Genomic DNA, 15,490 nt, shown 5'->3' on the forward strand with positions numbered 1-15,490 from the left:
AACGAGGTCTTCAGGTCGATTATCCCGTTCTGGGCTTGGCGTAATGCGGCATTGTGTGGAAACTGAACAGAACGCACAGTGCAATCGAACAAGGATCCCAGGACCACATGGTGAAAAAGAATTCGTTGGGCGAAGAGTGCAGCAGGGGAGGCGAATTGCGACGGGCAATGCAGCAAACGCAAGGCAGCAAACTTTGCGAGCTCGAAAACACACCTGGACACAGTACTTATACATTCTTGATTCTACCAGTTTTAGGGTTCGTCGTCCACACCCGGGTCCGAATACACCATGTCCTTCGCATTCAGCACGCGCCACGGCCTACTATCCTGCACCCTGCCCAATCCACAGTCTCTGCTCTTCCACCCGTCGCCCCTAAGACCCCTTGCCACGCTCCACGCGCCGGTGATGCAATCGTTGACCCCTACGCCGTTGAACTGGTTGCCTACAACGCGCAGTCTGCCTTTGAACTCATCCTGGAGCGACGAGGCGAACGCCTTCAAACGGTCTTCGTAGCCGAGTGTGTACTGCGGGATGCAGTCTTTGCTGAGGTTGACGTGGTGCGCGAGAGGCGCGTCATAGATTCCGAGGTGGCGCCCGACGACTGAGCGGGCCATGCGGAGACCCTCTTCTTCCGTGGGGAAGCCTTCGAAGCCGTCCCACCAGTGGCCGCCCATCATGACGGTGAGTTTCGTGCCGGGAGCGGTGTCCTGGCCCTTGATGGCGGAGCTGTCGAAGATGACGCCGAGAGCGCGCTCGGGGTTCTGCTCGAAGGGGATGGACTGGGGGATCAGATAGCCGAAGCCTTCGGCGGTGAGTAGGTTGGGGTTCTCGAAGTAGAGGTTGACGGTCATGACGGTGACGTAGGGAGTGAGCTCTGCGTTGCGGAGCGTGGAGATGACGACGTCGTAGTTTTCGGTGGTCTTGTTGGCGTCGGACTAGATCTGGTCAGATATGAGTGCTGCGACGGGGAAGGGTGACTCACGCCTGCGATGATCTCGACCTGTTGGGCGTCCCCTTCAACCATCTTGAACGACGAAACAGGGCTGTTGAGCTTGATATCGATATTGCCAGTGTTCTTCATGGCAGCTTGCAGCCCTTTCACAAGGGTCTGCAGACCATCCTTGAAACTGAAGACGCTCGCGTCTTTGAACTTTCTATAGATATCGGTCCTGATGTGAATTTCGTTCTGTATGCTTGCCGCAAGTTCAGCGTCGTATGGGTGAGCGATGGCCTGGAACTCGCCGCTGGGGCTTTCCCTCTGCATGCGCAAGTAGCCACCGAGTGCAGTGCCATAGCGGTCCTCGAGCTGCCAGGCCATAGCGAGCAGTGTCTTGGCGCTCAGCTGCCAGATGTCTCCGGCGTAGATGCCATGGAAGACAGCGGAGACGACGTTGTTGGCGAGCTTCTCGTCCACGCGGCGCGCCAGGAAGGAGCCAACGGTCTCGTCACTGACGGACACGGAGCGCTTGGGCTGCATAGGCTCTTTGAGCATGCCCACGGCGCCTTCGAGCATGCCGCTGCGCCACAATGAAAAGACATCGGCGGCGGAGATGCCGGTGGGGGCAGGCAGACGGTTGAGGCGGTCCGGGTAGTATATGAAGCGGTTCAGGGCGCCAGGGTCGGTGCGCTTGGTGAAGACGAGGTCGCCGGCGAGGCCCAGCGCTTCGACCTGCACGTGTCAGCGGCACTGCACAATTACAATGGCCGCGCGGGCGGGCACGTGTCCAACTCACCAGATGCGCGGTGATGGTGGCATTGCGCAGCGTGCGCGGCCCCGACTCGAAGTTGACCTCGCCGCCCGGCACCTGCACGCGCTTGCTCCGGATCCAGCCGCCCGTCTCGTCGCCGCTCTCGTAGACGGTGATGCGGCTGTTGGGGAACTCCTTGGACGCAAAGTAGGCGCTCGAGAGGCCGGCAATGCCCCCACCGAGCACCGCAATGCGCTCAGGGTGGGCCGGCGCCGTGGAGAAGCGCAGGCGGGTGCATTGCGAGGCTAGCAGCGGGCGCAGGCCGCGGGCTCTCAGGGTCGACTCGAGGAGCGGCACATGTCTTCTGACAAGCATTGCCGGCGGTAGGGAGCGGTGGCAGGCGCGGTGGGAGGCTCAATTGCAGGCCATGCTGTCGCCGTCATCGACAAAGTTGCTCGGGAAATCAGAAACGTCCGAGCTTCAGCCCGCGCAGTGCACATGTCATCATGCATCCAGATATCAGACATGCATCCAGACGTCCAGATATACAGAGTTACACGCTATACAGCACGAACCACGTTACGAAACCTACTACATACTCAGGTACCCGTAATTGCACTTTAGCACGAATCACAAGGTTGCATGTAAAGAACGTGTGTAAAGAGACACAGAGCAGCTCAATCGCCGCTGAAAACAAACTCAGTTGCTGACTCCCACAGGCCGCACCCTCTTGGTGCGGCCGTCCTTATCCAGAACTATAGTACATGTGCTCTTTTACTACCCCACGCCTGCAGCCGTCCACTTTCCCCCCTACTGCCACCACTCCCTGTCTCATCATGTCGTGTCATCAACATACCTATAACGGTACATCCTGCTCCATGCTCTCTGCTGCCTGTGTCTGGCCATTCTGTTTCTCCTGTCCAGGGATTATCAACTCCTCGGCTCGGTTCTCGTCAATGAACTTCCTTTCGCTGACGTGCTCGCCCTCCTTCGGCGCCACCCACACGTTGGTGTTGTTCTTTTTCTGGCCCGGGCTGTGCTTGTACTGGCAACGCGGGTTCAAGCAAGGTGTGAACTTGCACATGATCGAGCTGTGCGAGAACTTGCAGTCGGGTGTTGCGCAGTCCGCGCCGTTGCGGCACGGCGGCGTTGTAGGGTGCTTGTACGGGCAGTTGAGCGGATCGCGGCAGTTCGGCCAGAACGCGCATTCCTGCTCCGACTGAAACTGCTGTCGCTTGGCCGGCGACGGGTGCTTTCCTGCGCACTTCTTGTTTTTGCACGCTGCCCCAAATTCGCATGTGCTTTCCATATCGACAGCGGCGCCGGGGGGAGCCGCCGGCGACTGGTGAACAAAGTGGCAGTCTGGGTTGGTGCATCGCAGATTAAACTTGCAAAGGGTGGATGACGGCTCGGGCCTTGAGTTCTCGACCTCCATGCCGTCGCCGTTTTCGCCTGCGGGCCCGTCGGCCATGGCATCGTCCTGACCTTCCTTCTTAGTAAACTTGGTCGACTGGTGCATGCCACCGCGCCCGCCTCGCCCGCCTCGCCCGCCACGACCTCCTCTGTTGTTGTTGAAATTAGGGTTGACGTAGGGCGTGGCGCCAGAGAAGATCTGCTGCATCATCTGGGCCTGCTGCTCGTACATCTGCATGAGCGCCATCTGCTGCTGCGGGTTGAGGCCCATGCCAGCATTTTGCGCCGGCATTGGCATTCCAGGCATGCCGCCCATGTTCATGCCGTTCATTCCGTTCATTCCGTTCATGGGCCCGGGGGCGCCGTTGACGTTGCCCACTTGGTTCATGCCTCTTCCGTTCGCCATGGCTTCAATTCCGCGACCGAGATTCTGACCACGAGGGCCTCGAGGGGGGTCGCGGCTATTCCTGCCAACACCGCCGCCGCCACGGACGCGATGTAACGGGTCGTCGTTTCGGTTCATTTGTCTGTTCATCTGGTTGAGCATGTTGCGTCCTCCGCGCGGTCCAGCGCGTGTTGATGGCGCACCGCTACCGTTGCGCATGGCTTTTGGGCCTGTGGGGCTGCGTTTGATTAGCTGAGGTCGCGATAGAACCAGGGCGGGTAAGGTGACGTACATGCCCTCCTGGGCTTCAGAAGTGCCCTCCATGTCAGTGTCTTGCCCACCAGGCACGAACGACGGCGCGCCGCCGTCCATGGTCTGGTCTGCAGAAGGCGCGCCCTGAGCGACGCCCCCAGCGGCTTGCCGCTGCAGCGCGTCGATCTGTGCGAACAACCACTGTGCGAATTCTTGTGTTTCTGTGTTCTCGGGCCCAAGGTCAAGAAGATCGTTGGACAGCTCCGCCGCGACTTGTGATTGATCTTTGCCGTTGGCCAGCATGAGGAGGATGTATTCGAACAGCGTTGTGTCGTCGCCGCCAGTGGTCCACCCATTCTCAGCAAGCTTGGGCTGGACGACCTGCTGGAGCTGCGCCGCGAGAGGCGATTCGGGTGAGAAATCAGCCATGTTGGCTGTGTGTGGAGGAGAGGGGGAGTCGCTCGTGGGGCGAGGGAAAGTTTTGTGAATAAAGCGTGTCGGCCGGCGCGCTCTTCCGCGTTTCTTTGTCGCGCTTTATATGGGTCTGTCGCAAAAGGCAAATTCGAGACGTGTGAATGCGTGCGTTCGAAGTCGACGGTGTGGCGGTGGTCGCGTGGATAGATATGCTGAGCGTTGTCCTGAGGAAGGCTGTTCGCTTGCCTCAGACATTTAGCGGCTGGCGGCAAACCCCGTTCCTGCCCTTGGCGGACGTGCACTCGTTTGCTCGCCTCAGGCACGAAACACGCCTGTGCTGCAGCTCAGTCTTACAAATGTCTGCTACGCGCGAGACAAAAGAACCATTGTCTCAACTCACGGGGGACGGCGCGGTATCTTCGAGAACCATCCGTTCGTTCGCTTTGTCATCGCCACCCAGGGCTGCCGCGAACGCGCGATCGCTGCAGTTCATCTCACGCCCATTTTCATTCGGTGCATACAGGCAGAGGCGTGGTCCTGCAGAGACGGGCTGATCGATATATGATGTGAATGTGACAGTCGCACCACGACGCCCTGAGATTGGAGATGGCAGAGCTACAGTGTCAATGATCACCTATGTATACTGTCTGGCGCATAGGTAGACTAAGCCATAGAGGTACTCAGACTCTCAACTCCACTGCCTGTCGTCTGATGAATCCCACACGAGCATCCGCCTCCGAGGACCTTTCACTTTGCCTAGGCTTGTCGTGGTTCTGTCCGCGGAAGGAAGGGCTCACGTGTAGACGTGACTAGGCCCGTATGGATCCGGAAAAGCATTATGCCAACTCGATCCCACATCACTCTCAAGCCGAAAGACCAGGCTGACGTGGAAAACTATTGTTGGCACAGAGATAGCAGCACCGGGCGCAAAGTCAAGCACGGCAGGAACTGGGACAGCCACAAGGTGACAAGATAGGTAGGTACGAAGTACCGTACGCGAGGCTGGATGTTGTTACGCGCCGACCACAATAACATCCAAGCACAACAACATACACGCGGGTAACTTTGCGAACGTACAACCTATAGCACCAACATTAGACTGCACTCAAAGGCGCTGATATTTAAACTGAACGCGGCAGACGCTGGGCAGGTTCGTGTCGAAGACGCAGCCCCCTCATTATTTGCTGTCGCGGCCCAGCCTCTTCTTAGGAAGGAGCTAATTGCATCATGGTCTCGTCGTGAGTCCAGCGCTGCGCCTAATCTGACGCCGCTTGTGTCGCCCTGCTTTCTCTTCGTTTCCCTTTCCTGCACATCCTGAATTGACACCTCATTGTTAACTTCTGTCGCTCCTTCATCTCGAGCACGGCGTTGCGGCTGCCCCTCCCCCATCATCACTCGGCTTCCCCGGAGTCACCTACCGGCTAATTGCCCCGACGACCGCGCAACTCGACGACATCCGTCATCTCGCCGCCGCCCAGCGCAAATTGCGCAAACTCTGGTGAACCTGTCGTTCCTCATCAGCATTCATCATGCCTGCAGTACCTGAATTGCTCAATGCGATAGCGCAGCTGGGCAATCTGGCGCCTCGTGCTTATGGCAGCGATAGCCTGCTCCCGCGCAAGCCTGCTATTGACATTGAGGCGCCTCGCACAGCACCAGTCTCGAAGCGACAACAGATGACCATACAGCCGGGAATAATACCCACATACTACAACCTAGATGGCCCCGAGCCAGGCACAGTGGTCGGCATCGTCTTAGGCAGCGTCGGAGGCTTCCTGCTCGTCGTCTGGCTGCTCTACTCCCTCACCAATGCCAGCAGAGCCGGCACGACAACTGCCATGGCGGGCGAAGAGGAAATCGTAGTGCGCAGGCCTAGACGCAATTCGCATGGAAACAGGTCCCGGCGCAATTCGCATGCGCAGATGCGCGAAGTTAGCAGGAGCCCAAGGCAGTCGAGTGGCCGCTCACACGTCATAGTGGAGGAGAGGAGAGGACCGCCGCCGCCGCGGACAAGAAGCATCATCGTTGAAGACCGGCGGAGAGTGCCGAATGACGATGTGGTCGAAGTCATTGAAGAACATGAAGAGGAGTACAGAGAGAGGCGAGGCAGTCGACGGGGGGGATATCGGTGAGTGCCTGCTAGCCACAAGATCTCCACTGGGTCCGAACGATGCTAATGCGAACAGGTGATCAATGCTACTGATCAACGCGCCGCTTAGCCGGCACATCCACAACATTACTTCAACTGCTCTCGGCATCTTGCCGTGCTGCAACCACCTTAGGATACCCTTTTTGTTTTAATCATTCTGTTGTATCTTTTTCACCGCACCTAAGCAGGGCCTTGTGGCTACTGCAAGATCAGCATACAGTACATAGCAAGAATTACGGCCTCAAAAGGCCGAGTGCGCAGAATTTCGCCCCAAGCAAGATGTCAGAGTTTCGTGGTGACAGTGCATGTAGCCACATCATCCCTCTACACTGAGACTCTGATCGTCAAAGCATCCCTCCGCATGGTCTTCTCCGCAACAATATCCACATCTCGCCACGCCACTAATCACGCTATCGCAGTTTAGATGGGTATCTACAATTTGCGATCCACACCTCATTCACTTTGAGGAGGCTCACTAAAACGAGAAGGTGCGCGGCCGCCAGCGACGTGCTCAGTCAGTTCCTGGGCAGCGATCACGGGCATCGTATCTCTGCCGGACGAAGTACTATGATTTCTTCCTGAGTGTTGAAGGCGCGTTCTCGCGCTCGAGGGTTCGTGGTGGTGCTTACATTCCAGTGTCGTCTCGTCAAACGACGGGAATGAACCGGCGTGTAGCAGTCAGATCTGGATTCACTTTGGTAAGCTGAGGCTGGTGCGGTTTTACTTGCTCGATGGAATTGGTCCTGTGCTGGCTCTGCAGTGATACATGATCGTTCTTTGCATAGTTAACATCCTGAACTTCATCACTGCGCACGACTTCTCTTGCAGGCGCAGAATCTCCAGACGTCGGCATATCGGTCAGCTCGGTCATGGGTATGTTGTTGAAGAAGCTATGCGTCGTTGGATTTTGGTCTGCGCTGGGTGAACGATGGCCTTCAATGCTGGATGTACGCAGGCAGAGTCCTCGTGGACCAGGCCTTGGGTCGATTTGCAGGGTCGTTCGCGAAATGTCTTGCTGCGTCGTAAATCTTTCGCGGTGTCCTAGACAGGCTCAGTTATAGGCGCATTCTAAGATATATACATTAACGCGTCTCACGTAAGGTGCTGGACTCATTCATGTTATTACATCGCAGTCATCGTCGCGCAAGTTTTACTTGCCGTATTCTCGTCTGTTTTTTAATATTTCAACAGCCGAGCAGCTGCAAATTTGACTTTCTTGCAGACGGTAGCCACTATGTCCACCTTGAGACAGATAAGATTTAACAGGAAGAATTGATGTTTTACATGGTTGCAACTCTGTTGTAGTCGTGTCCAATAACGAACTGCGACGTCATGGTCGTTGCGTCACTCAAAGATGAAGGGGTAGAGCGACATTTGGAACTATTCAGGCTGAGCGGTGATAAATAATCTTAACCAACACTGTATACCTGCAGCTCTTTCGCCAATCGTATACAAACATTGTTGACCTCAGATCTGGTTCCATGGCTGTTAATGTGAAGTTCGATATCAGTTGGTGCTAACGATGAATAGGGAAGGTACACGGAAGTCGGGATCCGTTGACGTCAACACTTCCTTCATCATACAAAATGACCTTTAGTTTATGATCACTAACACGTTGACCTCTTCGCCAGGCAACGTTTTTTGTCTGCATGCAAGATGCCTGAAAACACACCCCTACTCGGTCGGTCGCAGAATAGCAATGGCAAACAAAACATACCCTGGAGTCAACGCCTCCATCATTTCACATGGTCTTCGTTCGAAGTGACGATGTCTACGGGAGCTCTGGCAACATTGATCGGCCAGCAGACTTACAAAATTCCCGGCAACGATGCAATTGGATGGTTCTTCGCCATCTTGAACGTCATACTATTCATCACCTTCACTGGATGCATCATCTATCGATTCACATCAGTCCGCGGCAGCCTGACTAAAAGCCTTCACCACCCTCATGAAAGCTTCTTCTTTGGCGCCTACTTTGTCAGTCTTGCGCTCATCTTGTACTGCGCCGACCTATACGTGGTACCGTTGTGTGACTACTGGATTCTGAAGGCCATCGAGACGCTCTACTGGACCTTCGCTGTCATCGTTGCACTGGTTGCGGTCCTGCAGTTCCACTTCATCTTTGACAGTGTGAAGCTTCCAGTCACAAACGCCCTCCCTGCTTGGATCTTGCCGGTATATCCTTTTTTGATGCTTGGCGTGGTTGGGAGTGCCATACTGAAGAATCAACCTGCAACGGCCGGCCTTCCAATCTTTATCGGCAGCATTGCTTTCCAAGGCCTTGGTTGGACTGTCGCTTACTTCTTTTTGACTATCTATGTCACACGTCTTGTCAATAGTGATCTTCCAGCGCCTCCGAAAAGACCCGCAATGTTCGTGGCTGTGGGACCGGCAGCTTACACTGTCAATACTTTTGTTGCACTTGGTATGCAAGCACCAAAACACATACCCAAGGGCTTTCTTGGTATTGATAGCATCCCGGTTGGAGACGTGTTCAAAGCTGTCGCTATTCTCGTTGGTGTCTTTATGTGGCTCGTATCCTTCTGGTTCAGCGCACTCAGCACTGTCAGCGTACTCATCTCCGCGAATAAATCACACTTCACCCTTAATTGGTGGGCTTTTATCTTCCCGAATGTTGGCCTAGTCACTGCGCTTCTTCAAATCGCAGAAGCCCTTGAGCTCAATAGCGTACAGGTGGTCTGCGCCGTGGCGACAGGCGTTCTTACTTTACTCTGGATATTCTGCGCTGTCATGCACGTCCGTGCATTGTTACGAAGGGAAATTCTATGGCCTGGACAAGATGAGGATATGGAAGACATCAACGGTGATACAGACGACATGGATGGTGACGAAGGTGGTGATTCCTAAGTCGACGTGGCGAGCAGTGATGCTCTATGCTGTCACTTTGCGTGCACGCAGACGCAAACCCCCACTTCACCGTTGTCGATCACGTCACTGTCCATAGATCTAAAGCTCGCATGCCGTTCCCTACCACGGTGGTATCAAATCAGTCATGTCCGCCTATCTAAACATTCCAACTGAAGTGGATCTCATGGTCTGTGCAATCTGCGGCACTGGAGCATTCGCATGGCTAGCTGAAGTTTTCGCGTGTCCCAACTGTGGAGGGTTCGACTTCAAAGGGTCAATCTTGTCAGATGATGACAGCCAAGAAGAAATCAATGAAACAGCCACAGTGGATGAAGGTTGTACAACTTCCAAGCAGCAGAGCAGGAAGAGGAAGAGATCCATAAGTGACGAGAATGATTGTACGAGGTGATTGTACGAGATGATCGGCAATAAGCGACCACGGGGACTGGTATACTGTCAGCTCCTTTGCCTCGGAGTTGATGAATAAGCTATTCAGCCTTACCAAGCAGCAAAAGCAATTATTTGGTCATCCAGTCTTTCCAAGCGGAGCATTCTGAGGAGGACCACACTTTTCAAGCGCAACCGGAGTTACAAGATTCGTTCGAGGATTTTATTTCCGATCTTCGGCGTTGCTAAGCTTTGTCCCAAGAGGTACTAAGAGATATAAGCCTTTTGACCGGACAGAAATACCGGCTAGAGATCAAGTTCCTAGATGCTTAGCAGTGAGTTGTGTAGCGAGAAAAATTAGTGCATGGTCAGCATGCGCCACGCGCCTGTGTCTACCTGCAAGGCCAACCTTGTTGCTGTCTTCCATACGTGTGAGCTGGAACATCGTTGGATGTGGAAGATTTATCATTGGCAAAGCATGTTACCTCGGCGTTGTAGCCGCAATTCAACTCCACGATGGCTTGCGTAAAATCAGAGCTGTCATACACAAAATCACATGCAGTGTCAGTCCAAAACGACCTGGGCCGCGTCACAGTGTCGGCATTATGGGTTAGCGAAGAACGGAAGGTCGGAAATCGCTTTCTCAGCTGTGCAGGAAGCCCTATGGCTTTAATTAACACTCGTATTCTAAACTAGTTGCCGGGTTGTGACGTTCGATAGGCGAGTCAGGCTCTGTGACACCAAAAAGAGGTATGAGCTGCAATGATGTGTGTACCTAATACATACCCCGCATCCGTCTCGGCTCGTCTAGCTCAGCGGTGGTAACGCTACGAACCGGTAGCGACCAGGCCATATACGGCTGATGTAACCTATTCGAGACGCAGCATACTGCTTTCAGCTTCACCATTGCATTCGGACTTCAGCACGTGGCGGGGTACATACAGTCCAGATTTGCCAAAGTCTCACACGAAAGTTAGCGAATTCTGCTGCTATGAAACGCTTGACTGCAGCCCAAGCTCAGTCCAATTCAGTACTACGTGCTAATGAATCAAATGTTGAACTTCCAGCGAATGTCTCACAGTAAAGTCCGGCCCGAAGCTCTCCGCCTACGAATCTTCCTCAGGTCTTCCTGTCTTCCGGAACAAAGCAACAAATCTGCTGGTACCGATACATAAGTAGCGCGGATGCTATTCCGACCGTGGAGCTTGCTGTTCCTGTGAGGGTCGCCCTCGGTACCAAACTGTACTACGAAGCCACTGACAGCAACAAGCATTGCACTAGCCACGCAAGTGAGCTTAAGACTCAGCGGCACCAAGACTTGTGGCTCCATGACATTGGCAAGATACATCCCTAAAGCAAGACGCAGACGCATTGGCAGGCCCACATGCATGGAATGGATGCTCAAGCTGTACGCCTCGGAATAACCTGCATGCTGCATCGATCGTGGGGAATGCTACGCTGTTTGACACTAAACTATGAATGGCATCAACAGAACTTTGAAAAATGTCTCGATGTGCAGATGGGGTTAACCCCCGACCGTTAGTTGGTTCCCGAGGTCCCGTTGTTCCCCGTTGTTCCAAACTTTGACTAATTTACAAGGGCAAAGAAGCCGGTCGTCAAGCTATGATTCGCATCAATGCAAGCTGTAGGTACCGTCGTCTTGTACCAACTCGATGCTGATCCTCTCCGCACAATATCAGCCCACTTGAGTATGGCGACTTCTCCAAACGGCACAGATGAACGTGCCTAGAAGCACATTAGAAGCTGTCACTAGGGGCACTATGCTTTTCGGATATAAAGTAAAATTCCTGTACGACCCATCGCAGTACTGTAAGCTACATACACGTCAGATCGAGAACCTGAAGTCTCTGTCTCGCCGTTGCCACCATTACGTCACTTTTCCATAATTGATATTGATCGTCACTGGTCCTGTGAAATCGATCTCTCCGGCACAAATTTGCATCTAGAAGTTCACTGTCAGTATTCTTTCCAGTAGACCCTCCAATCCAGACTCAGGAGAAACTCACTCCATTAGTGTTGATACAGCAAATTGTCATAGCCTGGCAGCTCACAGAGCCAGCAGGTCCACAGACTTGCTGATCACCCGTGCCAGAACAGCAGTATGGCGAGCCTGATGTGCAAAGATTCTGTGCGATAGGCTTTTGGCAATCTTCCTTCTTTCCCTGATTGCCGTTCTTGTCGGGTGACTTGGCCGGATCGCGCGTTGCGAGCTCAGTCGAAGTGGCTTCGCGATCAAAAAGCTGGGGGAGGGAAGAGGTCGCATCTGGGTCCGCAAAGGGGACTGCGATTACGCTGGGTAGGAGGCAGAGAAACAGAGCAGAAAGGTAGAACTGCATTTTGATTTGATTGAAGACTGATAGTGATGGAAGAGCTGGTGTAGAAAGTCTCGGTGTGCAATCGAGTGGTACTTTCAAACAGCCCGCAAGGCTCGAGGCTTTAAGTAGCTCAGTTTCTCTTGTTAGAGAGAGACAGAACAGTCGCATTTGCTTCACCTGAAGAAGAGCCCTTTCCCTAATCCAGAGCATTCAAGTCTGGACTTCCGTGAGATGAGGGGTAACCAGCTGTTTTAGTAAGGCATCAGGTCGAGATACCGAAGGAAAGAAAGCCACAATATTGAATTGACCATTCTAGCATTCATTGTTGTGGTGGGAGAGCATTCGAGAGCTGACATCCAGCGAGCATAGTAAGAGAGCTGACAGAACAAGCGCAACGAAGCTAGAAGTATCAGTGACCTGTTTGAGCCGATCATTGCCAGGATACCCACTGCTTTTGCCACAGGCACATGGCAGGTACTAGCTCCGGCGAGCCCGTTCGCTTTTCGACGATCCTCCACCTTTTATGCATACCAAGCGAGCCGCGGGTAAAGCTTAGCCATCCCTGCAGTACAACGAATGTAGTAACAGGATCTTCCGAACAGGACTTAACTGCACTACCTAGGCGCGCACACGTGTCGCCAAATGGCTAGCTGAATACACAGGCGAGCTGACAAGGTGGGACAGAAGTGTAGGTAGGTACTTTTATTGTACGAGGTTTTGAACCAGCATGGGCAAAGAAGAGGAATCTAATGCTCTCTTGAAACAATGCACATTAGTTATGTGAAGCTTTTTGAAAAATGATGATTGGGACTACATGGTGTACGTTCATCCTGCACATGGCCAGGTGGACTCCTCCAGTGAGGGCTTCTCCGCTCCTTCCCCACAGTTTGCCATATGGGGCTGGTCTCTTCGGGTCGTCGCCGACAGACTGCAAGGTGCCCCATCATGCCAAAGCCTCGTTTAATCTTTTGAGTATGCATGTTGCGTAGCTTTACAGCTGAAGCCAGCTAGGGTGGCGCTTTTTCGGGCAAGCTGATTTTGCGCTGTGACTGGCTCAAACACGAAGCAGCTCACCGTCAGTAGATTTAGATCTAGCGGGGGGGGGGGGTAGCAAAGGGATCCATTGGTAAGGCCGAAAGCGTGCTGAGGTTGCGCACCTCGACCAGCCTGAGCCTGGTACCAAGTGCCGGTTACCCGCGTCGTAGCGACGGAAGACGAAGGTGCGTTAGCATTATGCAAAGCGAGCAACCACCGAGATCCGGGAAAGAATAGTCATGAGCAGTGATACAGAAAACTGACCACAGTCAATGGAGAAAATGATAGATTCTGCCTCAAACGTTCGGGCTCTGAGTACTACCAGCAATGCTGGCATGAGTAGCACTGTCCTTGAGATCTATTACTGCGTGAGAGCTTGGTAAAACTGCATCTATAATCTCACACAGGCTAATCAGCACGTACTAGTTGGGATTTACTTAGGCTCGAGTCTGGAGCGAAGAAGTTCAGCTCTGCATGCCTTAGGACATTTCACGCCAAAGGCTCGTTACACCAAAAGACTGAAGCGTTGTTCTCGCCTGTTTCTTACCTCTCTAAAAACATTAACTCAACCAATCAAGCAAGTCGTAATTGCATGTATCTTCGTTGTGTCGCAACAGATCTTTCGTGTAGCAGCCAGTGACAGTGTTCCGGATCTGATCGGGTCCCTAAGTCCTACCAGATCTATCCGCCTCTTCAGCACGCCTCTTCGTATAATACTATCAGCTGTAGTGGAGAGCCGAGAATCTGACAAGGAGCGCCCGAGGACATCAGACGCCATTCCGGTCTCGTCGCCTGTGGAACGCGAGCGAGAACTGAAACTAGACTCGGGCAGGCTGGTAATGGCTTTTCAGGTAGATTTGTGGCGGCCTGAATGTATGTTTCTGTTTGTCAAAACGAATTATGCCACCGCTGTAGGAAGTCTGGCTCTAATCCGAGACTTCTATAAGAAGCAGTGATTTCACCTCTCTAGAATCCATCATCCAGCACAACAATCACTACTTCATTAACACACAATCACTTCAACAACAACCAACCATCTCAATCATCAACATGCAGCTTACCAGCATCTTCGCTATCTTCGCTCTCACCGCCGTCGGCGTTGTAGCTGCTCCCAACAGGCCCGCGCCCCCAGCCAAGCCAGCACCACCCCCAAAGCCCGCTCCCCCGGTCATCAACAACCAAGCGGTCAGTTCCCTGGAATCACTTCACTTGCTGCTACGGTGACTGACACAATATTCGAATACAGAACACCTGCTCCTCCGGATCTCCCTACTGCTGCTCTCCCACCGTTGGAGATGTTAAGTCTGGTGGAACATCCAGCGGAACAACCTGCAAGCTGGCGACTACTCAATGCCAGTCGGTCAGCATCTGCTGCAACAACGCCCAGAACGGCGGCGGCACTGCCGTAAGTATCCAACCTTTCTACACATACTCCACTATCCACCAACCACAACATGCACCAACCTCGTCGAAATCAGTCGCGCACTTCAGACTGTGCAGCATACATTACCGATACAGCTATATCAGATTCAACAATCACGTCGAACACCGCTAACAGTGTATCTTCATCTTCTAGTCCCAAAGCTGCTTCGCTACCCAGTCCCTCCAGCAGCCCGTACTGTTTGTTTAAACAGCTCCCGGTCTGCCTTACAACACTGCTTGCGCTATTCGTTTGAGGAGAAAACTTGTTGCGGACTCGGAGGCACTCAAACCCTGCAGCACAAACGAAATCTGAGAAGCTAGCGCGCTTGAATCTGTTATTGCGTGGATGGTTCACACTCATTTGAGGAGGATTTGGTTTCCAATTGCGGTCGGATGCGCGCTTAGCTGGTCAACGCGTCTTATGACTTGGCTAGATAGTTAACAATCTAAGCAACTTGTTTTTTTCTTTCGAAACACCTTTTTGCCACATTTGCATCTGATCAACACTGCCACACTTCAAGAGATCATTGATGTCAAAGACTGCTGAAGCTGCAGGTTTACTTAAGTCTTCGCGCCATTGAAACAATCAATGAAGAGATGTTGAGTGTTGTAGTCGATTGGGAACATTGCGTCATGGATAGTTAATCAGAGCAAAGTGAATGCCTAGGTAGCATGTCTACCAACTTCTTGTACCGTCTCAACTTGACGGCTGGTATCAACACCAGTTAGCGACGCACAGACTACGATGGAATTGATGGACACTTTGGTGTCAACCAGCTTGGCCATTTCCACGTCTGTTACTACGAAAGACTGGGAAGCTGAGCGAGCCCAAGTGAGTGATCTGCATCGTGGTCCACCGCCACATGTGCATGTTGGCGGTCTCGAGGAGAGCTGAATGATCCCGATATCGGGCTTGCGCAGTCGGCCATAGTTCTAGGCGTCAAGCATAGGCTGCGAGACCACGTGACTAAGCCTGATAGTGATGACATACATGCCTGAGTATGAGTTCAATTAGGCTTAGTAGAGCGTCTTAGGTCAGTAAACCGATTTAGTAGGAAGAGAAAGATCCCAATCCAGGCATCACTGGCGTTCTTCTCACTGATTAGTATTAGCATACTTGCGTTCGGGCGAAACACTGAAT

General features: G+C 53.1%; 7 protein-coding genes across 7 annotated transcripts; 3 read left to right on the forward strand and 4 right to left on the reverse strand.

Moving 5' to 3' along the window:
• Nucleotides 1–74: 74 nt before the first annotated feature.
• On the reverse strand, nucleotides 75–2,171 carry C7974DRAFT_18507 (uncharacterized protein). The gene is made up of 3 exons (XM_046136459.1): nucleotides 1,734–2,171; nucleotides 983–1,669; nucleotides 75–935 (listed from the first exon to the last, which is right to left on the reverse strand). The coding sequence occupies exons 1-3, from the start codon at nucleotides 2,061–2,063 to the stop codon at nucleotides 252–254; spliced, it is 1,701 nt and encodes a 566-aa protein (XP_046003065.1). The 5' UTR covers nucleotides 2,064–2,171; the 3' UTR covers nucleotides 75–251.
• Nucleotides 2,172–2,347: 176 nt separating this feature from the next.
• C7974DRAFT_419826 (uncharacterized protein) lies at nucleotides 2,348–4,516 on the reverse strand. The gene is made up of 2 exons (XM_046144224.1): nucleotides 3,779–4,516; nucleotides 2,348–3,724 (listed from the first exon to the last, which is right to left on the reverse strand). The coding sequence occupies exons 1-2, from the start codon at nucleotides 4,165–4,167 to the stop codon at nucleotides 2,545–2,547; spliced, it is 1,569 nt and encodes a 522-aa protein (XP_046003066.1). The 5' UTR covers nucleotides 4,168–4,516; the 3' UTR covers nucleotides 2,348–2,544.
• An 807-nt stretch (nucleotides 4,517–5,323) lies between these two features.
• Nucleotides 5,324–6,527, forward strand: C7974DRAFT_18533 (uncharacterized protein). The gene is made up of 2 exons (XM_046136465.1): nucleotides 5,324–6,280; nucleotides 6,339–6,527. Exons 1-2 carry the CDS (start codon nucleotides 5,682–5,684, stop codon nucleotides 6,340–6,342), a joined length of 603 nt encoding a protein of 200 aa, XP_046003067.1. The 5' UTR covers nucleotides 5,324–5,681; the 3' UTR covers nucleotides 6,343–6,527.
• A 299-nt stretch (nucleotides 6,528–6,826) lies between these two features.
• C7974DRAFT_467974 (uncharacterized protein) lies at nucleotides 6,827–7,419 on the reverse strand (the record flags this gene model as incomplete). Its single annotated transcript, XM_046146381.1, has 2 exons — nucleotides 6,827–7,342; nucleotides 7,398–7,419. The coding sequence occupies 2 exons, from the start codon at nucleotides 7,417–7,419 to the stop codon at nucleotides 6,948–6,950; spliced, it is 417 nt and encodes a 138-aa protein (XP_046003068.1). The 3' UTR covers nucleotides 6,827–6,947.
• Nucleotides 7,420–7,823: 404 nt separating this feature from the next.
• Nucleotides 7,824–9,169, forward strand: C7974DRAFT_430188 (C4-dicarboxylate transporter/malic acid transport protein-like protein; the record flags this gene model as incomplete). The annotated part of the gene is made up of 3 exons (XM_046144679.1): nucleotides 7,824–7,862; nucleotides 7,994–8,320; nucleotides 8,351–9,169. The coding sequence occupies 3 exons, from the start codon at nucleotides 7,824–7,826 to the stop codon at nucleotides 9,167–9,169; spliced, it is 1,185 nt and encodes a 394-aa protein (XP_046003069.1).
• A 2,051-nt stretch (nucleotides 9,170–11,220) lies between these two features.
• C7974DRAFT_18562 (uncharacterized protein) lies at nucleotides 11,221–12,317 on the reverse strand. Its single transcript, XM_046136474.1, has 2 exons — nucleotides 11,584–12,317; nucleotides 11,221–11,519 (listed from the first exon to the last, which is right to left on the reverse strand). Exons 1-2 carry the CDS (start codon nucleotides 12,100–12,102, stop codon nucleotides 11,445–11,447), a joined length of 594 nt encoding a protein of 197 aa, XP_046003070.1. The 5' UTR covers nucleotides 12,103–12,317; the 3' UTR covers nucleotides 11,221–11,444.
• A 1,660-nt stretch (nucleotides 12,318–13,977) lies between these two features.
• C7974DRAFT_408010 (hydrophobin 1) lies at nucleotides 13,978–14,557 on the forward strand (the record flags this gene model as incomplete). The annotated part of the gene is made up of 3 exons (XM_046143290.1): nucleotides 13,978–14,112; nucleotides 14,174–14,332; nucleotides 14,528–14,557. 3 exons carry the CDS (start codon nucleotides 13,978–13,980, stop codon nucleotides 14,555–14,557), a joined length of 324 nt encoding a protein of 107 aa, XP_046003071.1.
• Nucleotides 14,558–15,490: the final 933 nt, after the last annotated feature.

The sequence above is a fragment of the Boeremia exigua genome, assembly GCF_020726555.1.
Source record: "Boeremia exigua strain MPI-SDFR-AT-0100 chromosome Unknown C7974scaffold_1, whole genome shotgun sequence".
Classification (NCBI taxonomy): domain Eukaryota; kingdom Fungi; phylum Ascomycota; class Dothideomycetes; order Pleosporales; family Didymellaceae; genus Boeremia; species Boeremia exigua.

Excerpts from the sequence above, each read along its gene's own strand:
- C7974DRAFT_18507 (XM_046136459.1), bottom strand. The coding sequence starts at position 2,063 with ATGCTTGTCAGAAGACATGTGCCGCTCCTCGAGTCGACCCTGAGAGCC. Across the intron at positions 1,670-1,733 it reads CCACCATCACCGCGCATCTG|GTCGAAGCGCTGGGCCTCGC; the intron begins GTGAGTTGGACA and ends TGACACGTGCAG. Across the intron at positions 936-982 it reads AGGTCGAGATCATCGCAGGC|TCCGACGCCAACAAGACCAC; the intron begins GTGAGTCACCCT and ends GACCAGATCTAG.
- C7974DRAFT_419826 (XM_046144224.1), bottom strand. The coding sequence starts at position 4,167 with ATGGCTGATTTCTCACCCGAATCGCCTCTCGCGGCGCAGCTCCAGCAG. Across the intron at positions 3,725-3,778 it reads TCTGAAGCCCAGGAGGGCAT|CCCCACAGGCCCAAAAGCCA; the intron begins GTACGTCACCTT and ends AATCAAACGCAG.
- C7974DRAFT_18533 (XM_046136465.1), top strand. The coding sequence starts at position 5,682 with ATGCCTGCAGTACCTGAATTGCTCAATGCGATAGCGCAGCTGGGCAAT.
- C7974DRAFT_18562 (XM_046136474.1), bottom strand. The coding sequence starts at position 12,102 with ATGCTCTGGATTAGGGAAAGGGCTCTTCTTCAGGTGAAGCAAATGCGA. Across the intron at positions 11,520-11,583 it reads GCTGTATCAACACTAATGGA|ATGCAAATTTGTGCCGGAGA; the intron begins GTGAGTTTCTCC and ends GTGAACTTCTAG.